At 58.8% G+C, this 10,667-nt stretch overlaps 1 protein-coding gene across 1 annotated transcript; it reads right to left on the bottom strand.

The window, feature by feature from the left end:
* Positions 1–1,317: 1,317 nt before the first annotated feature.
* Positions 1,318–8,755, bottom strand: USF2 (upstream transcription factor 2, c-fos interacting). The gene is made up of 10 exons (XM_034072316.1): positions 8,698–8,755; positions 8,082–8,128; positions 6,910–7,019; positions 6,129–6,221; positions 5,259–5,388; positions 4,690–4,777; positions 4,353–4,411; positions 3,503–3,597; positions 2,512–2,640; positions 1,318–1,508 (listed from the first exon to the last, which is right to left on the bottom strand). The coding sequence occupies exons 1-10, from the start codon at positions 8,748–8,750 to the stop codon at positions 1,419–1,421; spliced, it is 894 nt and encodes a 297-aa protein (XP_033928207.1). The 5' UTR covers positions 8,751–8,755; the 3' UTR covers positions 1,318–1,418.
* Between the last annotated feature and the right edge of the window lie 1,912 nt (positions 8,756–10,667).

The raw sequence follows: 10,667 nt of genomic DNA, 5'->3' as shown, positions 1-10,667 counted from the left end.
TCCCCCCATGGATACCCACCCCATTGATACCCTCCCTCCCCACTGATACCCCCATTGATCTCCCCCCATTGATACCCTCCCCCCCCATTGATCCCCCCCACTGATCCCCCCATTGATACCCCCATTGATACCCCCCCATTGATCCCCCCATTGATCCCTCCCCATTCATACCCCCCATTGATCCCCCCATTGATCCCTCCCCATTCATACCCCCCATTGACACCTCCCCATTGATCCCCCCCCATTGACCCCCCCCACCCCATTGACCCCCCCCAGGCCATGGGGCAGGCGCCCGGCTGCCGCCGCTGTGTTTGCTGACCCCAGGCCAGGGTCAGTGTGGGGCAGACATGGAGGCGCCAGGGCAGGGACATGGGGGGGGACACAGGGTATTATGGGATGGGTTATTATGGGATGTGATGGGATAGGATGGGATATTATGGGATATGATGGGATATGGGGTAAGAGATATTATGGGATATGATGGGATATGATGGGATATTATGGGATGTGATGGGATATTATGGGATATGGGGTAAGGGATATGATGGGATATGATGGAATATAGGGATGGATATGAGGTATGGGATATTATGGGATATGGGGGCTGGATATGGGGTATATTATGGGATATGGGATATAGGGTACGGGATATGGGGTATGGGATATGGAATATGATGGGATAGGGTGCATGGAATATTATGGGATATGAGGTATGGAATATGATGGGATATGGGGTATGGGATATTATGGAACAGGGGTATGGAATGTTATGGGATATGGGGTATGGGATACTATGGGTGATTCAATATTATATGATATAGGATATGGGGTATGGGATATGGAATATTATGGGATATAGGTATGGGATATTATGGGATATGGAATATTATAGGATATGGGATATTACAGAATGGGGGTATAGAATATTATGGGATATGGAATATTATGGGATATTATGGGATACAGGGTATGGGATACAGGATATTATGGGATATGGGGCATGGCAGGTGCCAGTGCCCTTGGCCTGGGGGGTGACAATAACACCGAGCTGTCCCTTTAAGGTCAAAGGTCACTCCTCCCCCCCATCCCCCCTCCATTTATCCCTATTTGGGGGGGTTTCGACGCGGCCCCTCCCCCACCCCCAACCCCTCCCCCCCCTCACCCCTCCCCCCCCTCCCCCACCCCTCCCCCCCCAATATAAACCAGTCATTAATTACAATAACGTTAATTACAAAGGGGGGGGGGAGGGGGGAGGGGCCCCTCCCCCTTTGCTTACATTGGGGGGGGGGGAGGGGGGGGATGGGAAGGGGGGTCCCCATTGTGTGTCTATGGGGGGGGGGAGGGGAGGACACAGACCCCATTGAAGAAGGGGGTGTCCCCATAGGGGTCACGTGGGGGGGGGACACCCCCTTGTGACGTCATTGGGGGTTCCCCTCGGGGGTCCCATCCAGGCCCCGTTGCTGGAGCTGAGCTCGGAGGACAGCGTTCTCGCTCTTGAGCTCCTCCATCTGCAAGGGGGCGGGGCTTACGTAAGGGGGAGGGGCTTACGTAAGGGGGCGGGGCTTAGGTAAGGGGGTGGGGCTTAGGCAAAGGGGAGGGGCTTAGGTAAGGGGGTGGGGCTTGGAGGCGTGGCTTATGTACAGGGAGGTGGGGCTTAGGTAAAGGGGGGGCTTAGGGAGAGGGGAGGGGCTTGGGGATGGGGGTGGGGCTTGGGTATAGGGGTGTGGCTTAGGTAAAGGGGGCGGGGCTTGAAGGGGACCACCACCACCCCCCCCCCTTCATTCAATTTAGTCAATGGGAAGCACAAATGGGGTTCCCCCATTATCCCTATGGACCCCCCATTATCCCTATATCCCCCTCGTCCCTTCTATGGGTCCTCCCTTATCCCTATGGACCCCCCATTATCCCTATATCCCCCTCGTCCCTTCTATGGGTCCTCCCTTATCCCTATATCCCCCCCCAGCCATTCTATGCATCCCCCCCTTATCCCTATGGACCCCCCCATCCCTTCTATGGGTCCCCCCTTCTCCCTATAGCCCCCCCCATCCCTTCTATGGGTCCCCCCTTCTCCCTATAGCCCCCCCCATCCCTTCTATGGGTCCCCCATTACCTCTATGGACCCCCCCATTATCCCTATATCCCCCACATCCCTTCTATGGGTCCCCCCCATCCCCTCTATAGCTCCCCCTTACCCCCATAGCCCCGCCCCCTCCCCCCCATGGGCGTGGCCTCGCCGGGGTTGCGGGGGGGGCGTGGGAACCTCCCCCACCCCCTCAGCCAATGAGCGCCGAGCGCGGGGGCGGCGCCCATTGGCATCAATAGGCAGTGAGGGGGCGTGGCTTCCCACCAGGGGGCGTGGCTTAACCACTAGGGGGCGTGGCTTAGCCAGCCGAACCCCAGCGCTGCCTCCCATTGACAACGCATGGGAGCGGATGGGAATGGGATGTATAGAACGCTATAGGCGCTGCCCTATGGGGGTTATTATGGGATGGCAAGGGGGGGGGGGGTCACCTGATGCCGGAGGAGGTCGTTGTCCATATGGAGGCGCTCGGCCTCCTTTAGGGTCTCCTGCAGCCGTTGGTTGCTCTGACGCAGCTCCCGGACGTAGTCACAGGCCTTGGATAGGATCCCCCCTTTGCTCTGTACCCCCCCAAACAACGGTATCCTATAGGGGTGTCCTATAGGGCTATCCTATAGGAGTATCCTATAGGGGACCTATAGGAATGTATGCACATAACCCCCCCCCCCCCCAAAGGGGCTGAAGGGAGATCTATGGGGAGGTGGTATGGAAGGGAAGGAAACGCACCACATAGGCTACCTAAGGGGACCCTATAGTCTCTATACGACCCCCCTATAGAAGAGAATCAAACCCACCCCATAAGATACCTATAGGAACCCCCCATTAGGCCCTATAGGACCCCCCCATAGAATAGAATGAAGCCCACCCTATAGGACCCCACCAACAGCCCCTAGGACCCCCCCCATAGAATAGAGCCAAACCCACCCCTATAGGGCTCATACAGCCCCTATAGGACCCCTCCATAGAATAGAATCAAACCCACCCCATAGACGCCCATAGACCCCCATAGACCCTTATACACCCTTATAGACCCCCATATCCCCCATACCCCCCATATCCCCCATACCCCCCATAGCCCCCATACCCCCATATCCCCATACCCCCTATACCCCCCATATCCCCCACAGCCCCATATCCCACATACCCCCCATAGCTCCCATAGCCCCATAGTGCCCCATAGCCCCCATACCCCCCATATCCCCCATACCCCCCATAGCCCCATAGCCCCTATAGGACCCCTATACCCCACATAGCCCCATAGCCCCATAGTGCCCCATAGCCCCTATAGGACCCCATAGCCCCATAGTGCGCCATAGCCCCCACAGCCCCATAGCCCCCATAGGACCCCACAGCCCCATAGCCCCCATAGGACCCCACAGCCCCATAGCCCCCATAGGACCCCACAGCCCCATAGGTCCCCACCGCGCCGCTCTTGCTGTTGTCGGTGCCGCAGTCAGGGATGATCTTGGAGAGCTGCACGATCCAGTTGTTGATCTTGTCCCGGCGCCGGCGCTCCACTGCCAACGGGATCCATAGGGATGCATTGGGATCCATAGGGATCCATAGGGATACATTGGGATGCATAGGGATCCATAGGGATCCATCGGGATCCAGTGGGATACACTTGGATCCATAGGGATCAACTGTGGTCCATTAGGATCCATAGGGATCCAGTGGGATCCATAGGGAGAGCAGCCATAGGGAGAGACAGAGAGATCCATAGGGAGGGCATCCATAGGGAGAGATATAGGGATATACATAGGTATATACATAGAGGTCCATAGCGGATCCATAGGAGTACATATGGGGTCCAAAGGGGGTCCATAAGACTACATATGGGGTCTATAGGAGTATATAGGAATCCATACGAGTACACAGGAGATCCACAGAGGTACATAGGGGATCCATAGGGATCCATAGGGGTCCATGTAAGGTCTATAGGGCTCCATAGGGGATCTATAGGAGATCCATAGGAGTATATATGGGGTCTATAGGGTTCTATAGGGCTCCACAGGGGTCCATAGGGGATCCATAGGGGCACATATAGGGTCTATAGGGCTCCATAGGTGATCTATAGGGCTCCGTAGGGGTCCATAAGGGATCCATAGGGGCACATATAGGGTCCATAGGGTTCTATAGGGGTCTATAGGGGATCCATAGGGGCACATATAGGGTTCTATAGGATTCCATAAGGTTCTATAGGGCTCCATAGAGGATCCATATAGGGTCTATAGGGCTCCATAGGGTTCCATAGGGCCTCAGCCCCCCTCACCCTCATTGTGCTGCGCTCGGCGCCGCTCATCCCGAGGCACTCGGGGTCCCTCCAGCTTCCTGCAATGGGGACCCCAAAGGGGGCGGAGCCTCAGCACCGAGGCCACGCCCCCTCCCTCCTCCACCAATGGGAGGGGACTTGGCTTAAAGGGGGGGGGGGCGACAGTCATCAATGGGAGGGCACCGTGGGAAAAGGGGGCGGAGCTTAAACCCCCATTGATGGGGTTTAAAGGGGGCGGAGCTTAATCCCCCCCATTGATGGGGTTTAAAGGGGGCGGAGCTTAATCCCCCCCATTGATGGGGTTTAAAGGGGGCGGAGCCAAAGGGGGGGTACCCACGGGGAATAGGGGTGTCCATGGGGCCCCATACGCTGCGATGGGGGAGGGGGCAGCACGTCCTGGGGGGTCATCATCACATAGAACTGACCTATGGGGGGGGAAGGGATGGGGGGGACCCCGAATAGGGGATCACCCCCCAAGAGCAGCCCCATATGGAGCTGCCCCATTGATCAGCATTGCCCCCCATTGATCCCCATTGACCCCATTGCCCCCCATTGATCCCCATTGAACCCACTGATCCCCATTGACCCCCATTCACTCCCATTGACTCCCATTGACCCAATTGATCCCCATTGATCTCCATTGACCCCCAATGCACCCCAATTGTCCCCCATTGATCCCATTGTCCCCCATTGGCCCCCACTGATCCCCATTGATCCCATTGTGCCCATTGATCCCCATTGACCCCATTGCCCCCCATTGCCCCCACTGCCCCCCATTGATCCCCATTGATGCCCATTGACCCCATTGATCCCCATTGACACCCATTGATTCCCACTGCCCCCATTAACCCCCCATTGCCCCCCATTGATCCCCATTAACCCCCATTGACCCCATTGCCCCCTCACCTCCAGCCGGGGTCAATCCGGGCTCCGCCTGCACCGACACTGTCCCCTCCCCCCCCCAGGCGAACCTTGGCTCCGCCCCCCCCTCAGCGCCGGGACTGCCCCCGTTACTGAAGGGGGTCTGGAGCACAGCCTGTGGGGCAGACCCATAGGGACATATAGAGACATATAGAGACATATAGAGACCCCATAGGGACCCATAGAGACACATAGAGACATATAGAGACATATAGAGACACATAGAGACACATAGAGACACATAGAGACACATAGAGACCCATAGAGACACATAGAGAGAGACACATAGAGACCCATAGAGACCCATAGAGACCCCATAGAGACACATAGAGACACATAGAGACACATAGAGACATATAGAGACACATAGAGACACATAGAGACCCATAGAGACACATAGAGACCATAGAAACACATAGAGACACATGAGACACATAGGGACACATAGAGACACATAGAGACCCATAGAGCCCCCATATTGACCCCATAAATCCCCATAGAGACGCATAGAGACCCCATAGAGACCCATAGAGATCCATAGAGACCCCATAGAGACCCATAGAGACCCCATAGAGCCCCATAGAGCCCCATAGAGACCCCATAGAGACCCATAGTGCCCCATAGAGACCCCATAGAGACCCACAGAGACCCCATAGAGACCCATAGAGCCCCATAGAGCCCCATAGTGCCCCATAGAGACCCCATAGAGCCCCATAGAGACCCATAGAGACCCCACAGAGCCCCATAGAGACCCCATAGAGACCCATAGAGCCCCCATAGAGACCCCACAGAGACCCCATAGAGACCCATAGAGACCCATAGAGCCCCATAGACCTCTATGGGGCTGCCCCACACCTGGGTGCCCCCCGCGAAGCTGGAGACGACACTGACAGCAGCTCCCTCAGGGCCCTCGAGCGGCTCCGTCACCTGCACCACCCGGTACGTGACCTATGGGGCAATGGGATCAATGGGGTCAATGGGGATCAATGGGGATCAATGGGATCAATGGGGTCAATGGGAATCAATGGGATCAATGGGGATCAATGGGGTCAATGGGGATCAATGGGAACCAATGGGGATCAATGGGGATCAATGGGAACCAATGGGGGCAATGGGGATCAATGGGAATCAATGGGAGGTGCTGGGGCTCTCCCATGCATGCCCCCCATCATGTCCATAGGTACCCATTGCCACCCCATTCACCCCATAGCACCCATAGGCACCCCATTCACCCTACAGGCACCTCATTCACCCCATAGCACCCATGGGCACCCCATAGCACCCATGGGTGCCCCATTACCCCCATAGCCCCCATAGGTGCCCCATAGGCACCCCATAGCACCCATACGCGCCCCATAGCCACCCCATAGCCACCCCATAGCCCCCATGTGTGCCCCATATGTGCCCCATAGGCACCCCATAGCCCCCATAGGCGCCCCATAGCCCCCATGTGTGCCCCATTCACCCCATAGCACCCATACATGCCCCATAGGTGCCCCATAGCCCCCATGTGTGCCCCATATGTGACCCATAGACACCCCATAGCCCCCATAGGTGCCCCATTCACCCCATAGCACCCATACGCACCCCATAGGTGCCCCATAGGCACCCCATAGCCCCCATAGGTGCTGCTCACCTGCCCCCCATTGCTCTCGCTGCGGAACTGGTACTGGAGTCCCTGCTCCCCATAGGGACCTGGGACACTGGCAATGGCCACGGCTGCCTCCTCCCCCGAGGGCCCCTCCCCTGCCATGGGGAGACAGTGGGGACCCATAGACACAAATGGGGACCCATAGATCCAATGGGGACCCATAGATCCCAATGGGGACACATAGATACCAATGGGGACACATAGATACCAATAGGGACACATAGATCCCAATGGGGACCCATAGACACCAATGGGGGCACATAGATCCATTAGGAACCCATAGATCCCAATAGGGACACATAGACACCAATGGGGACGCATAGATCCCAATGGGGACCCATAGATACCAATGGGGACTCATAGATCCCAATGGGGACCCATAGACACCAATGGGGACACATAGATCCCAATGGGGAAACATAGACACCAATGGGGACCCATAGACACCAATGGGGACCCATAGACAACAATCGGGACCCATAGATACCAATGGGGACACATAGACACCAATGGGGACACATAGATCCCAATGGGGACCCATAGATCCCAATGGGGACACATAGACAACAATGGGGACACATAGACACCAATGGGGACCCATAGACACCAATGGGGACACATAGATCCCAATGGGGACACATAGATCCCATGGGGACCCATAGATCCCAATGGGGACCCATATACACCAATGGGGACCCATAGATCCCAATGGGGACACATAGATCCCAATGGGGACACATAGATCCCAATAGGGACACATAAATCCCAATGGGGACCCATAGACACTAATGGGGACCCATAGATCCCAATGGGGACCCATAGACCCAATGGGTGCCCCCCACCCATGGAACCCCAATGGGGACCCCTAGACACCAATGGGGACCCATAGATCCCAATGGGGACACATAGAACCCAATGGGGACCCACAGACCCCAATGGGTGCCCCCCACCCATGGAACCCCAATGGGGACCCATAGAACTCAATGGGGACCCACAGACCCCAGTGGGTGCCCCCCACCCATGGGTACCCCATAGAATCTTATGGCTGCCCTATAGCCCCCAATGGTGCCCCACAGCCCCCAATAGCTGCCCCATAGCCCCTATAGCTGCCCCATAGCCCCTATGGCTGCCCCATAGCACCCATGGGTGCCCCTCACCCTCCTGCAGCTCCGTGCTCTCTTCAGGCTCTTGGCTCTTCTCATGGCTGCGAATGGGGGGGGGGGACCCCAAAACCTTTAAGGGCTCCCCCCATATATGGGGGTCCCCCCCATTGACCCCCATTGGGCTCCCCCCATTGCCCCCCATTAAGGTCCCCCCCACTGACCCCTATTGGGCACCCCCCCATTGCCCCCTATTCAGGTCCCCTCCATTGACCCCTATTGGGGTCCCCCCCATTGCCCCCCATTAAGGTCCCTCCCATTGCCCCCATTGGGGTCCCCCCCATTGACCCCCATTAAAGTCCCTCCCATTGCCCCCCATTGGGTTCCCCCCCCATTGCCCCTCCTATATTGGGTTCCCCCCATTGACCCCATATATTAGGGTCCCCCCATTGCCCCCCATTAAGTTCCCCCCCATTGACCCCATATATAGGGTTACCCCCCATTGCCCCCCCTATATTGGGGTCCCCCTCATTGCCCCCCATTGGTTCCCCCCCCATTGCCCCCTATATTGGGTTCCCCCCCATTGACCCCATATATAGGGTTACCCCCCATTGCCCCATATTGGGGTCCCCCCATTGACCCCCATTGCCCCATATTGGGGTCCCCCCCTTACCTGGGGGCAGCAGAGCCAGAGGCCGAATCCAGGCCGGGGTCGAGCATGTCCATGGGGGGGGGGGGGGGGGGGGTAAAAGGGGGGGGGTATAGGGGTCTATAGGGGGGGCTATAGGGGTAAGGGGGGGGTCTATAGGGAGTAAAGGGGGGGTCCTATAAGGGGTAAAGGGGGGGCTATGGGGGGGTAAGGGGGGGAATCTATAGGGGGGTAAAGGAGGGGTAAAGGGGGATCTATAGGGGGGTAAAGGGGGGGTAAAGGGGGATCTATAGGGGGGTAAAGGGGGGGCCTATAGGGGTTTATAGGGGGGATCTATAGGGGGTAAGGGGGGATCTATAGGGGATAAAGGGGGGGTAAAGGGGGGGTCTATAGGGGGTAAAGGGAGATCTATAGGGATCTATAGGGGAAGATCTATAGGGGGTAAAGGGGGATATATGGGGGGTAAAGGGGGGGTCTATAGGGGGTAAAGGGGAGTCTATAGGGGGGATCTATAGGGGTAAAGGGGTTTCCTATGGGGCTCTCCTATAGGCGCAGCCCTCAGCAGCCCCTATGGGGCTCTCCCTATAGGCTCCGCTATGGGGGGTTCCTATGGGGGGGGGGTGGGGGTCAGAAAGGGGGGGGGAGGGGGGGGAGGGGAACCTCTCTCTCTCCCCCCTCCCCCCTCCCCCTCCCCCCTCTTCCCCCCTCGCCCCTTTACGGGATCACGAGGCCAAACACCCGCGTCACGTGATCGGGGCGGGTGGTGGGGGTGGGGGGGGGAGGCGGTCACGTGTCCTTGTCCCCCCCTCCCCCCTTCACTTCCGGTTTCCTCCCCCCTCCCCCCACCCAATGGGGGGGGGTTAAAGGAGGGGGGGGGAGGGGTGGGAAAGGAAACCGAAGGGGGGGGGAGGGGGTGGGGGGGGGAGGGGTGAGGTGGGGGGAGGGGCGGAGGGGGTCGCGTGACCTCCGGGTCCCCGGTGGGGGGAGGGGCAGCGGCGGAACCGGAGCGAGGGGAGAGCGGCGGCGGCGGCGGGAGGAGGGGGGGAGGGGAGGGAGGGGGGAGGGGGGGGGAGGGGGAGGGGCTTAAGGGGCGCATGCGCAGGGGGGAGGGGGGGAAGGAGGAGGAAGGGGGGGGGAGGGGAACGGGGATGGGAGGGGAAGGGAGGGGGGAGGGGGAAAGGGGGAGGGGCTTAAGGAGGCGCATGCGCAGGGGGGAGGGGAGGGGGGAGGGGTGAAAAGGAGGAGGAAGTGGGGGGGAGGGGAACGGGGATGGGAGGGGGGGAGGGGAAGGGGAGGGGGGAGGGGCTTAAGGAGGCGCATGCGCGGAGGGGAGGGGGAGGGTGTGAAGGGGAGGGGCTTAGATGAGGAAGTGGGGGGGAGGGGAAGGGAGGAGGGGAAGGGGTGAAGGGGGGGAGGGGGAGGGGTTTTAAAGGGGTCGCATGCGCGGGGGGAGGGGTGGGGGGGAAGGGGGAGGGGTGTAAAGGAGGAGGAAGTGGGGGGGAGGGGGGAAGGGGGAGGGGTTTAGAGAGCCGGAAGTGGAGGGGGGAGGGGAGGAGAAGGGGGCGGGGCTTAAGGGTGGGGGTGTGGCCACGGCTATAAAGGGGAGGGGTTTATAAGAGGCGGAAGTGGGGGGAGGGAACGGCAGGGATAGGAGAGGGGGAGGGGTTTAAAGTGTGCGCATGCGCGGGGGAGGGGATAAGGGGGCGGGGCTTGGAGACCACGCCCATAAAGGGGAGGGGTCTGAAGGAGGCAGCAGTGAGGATGGAGAGGGGAGGGGGCGGGGTTTAAAAGGGGGCGCATGCGCAGGGGGAGGGGAGGAGAAGGGGGCGGGGCTTGAAGGGTGGGGGTGTGGCCACGGCTATAAAGGGGGAGGGGTTTAAAGGAGCAGGAAGTGGATGGGAGAAAGGGGCGGGGCTTAAAGGGGTGCAAGTAATAGGGGAGGGGCTTGTGGAGGGCACGCCCATAAGGGGCGTGGTTTAAAGGACCCGGAAGTG

This window comes from Melopsittacus undulatus, chromosome 26 (assembly GCF_012275295.1).
Source record: "Melopsittacus undulatus isolate bMelUnd1 chromosome 26, bMelUnd1.mat.Z, whole genome shotgun sequence".
Taxonomy (NCBI): Eukaryota; Metazoa; Chordata; class Aves; order Psittaciformes; family Psittaculidae; genus Melopsittacus; species Melopsittacus undulatus.
Note: the sequence above shows the minus strand (reverse complement) of the source record. Positions and strands in the feature narration are given on the sequence as shown.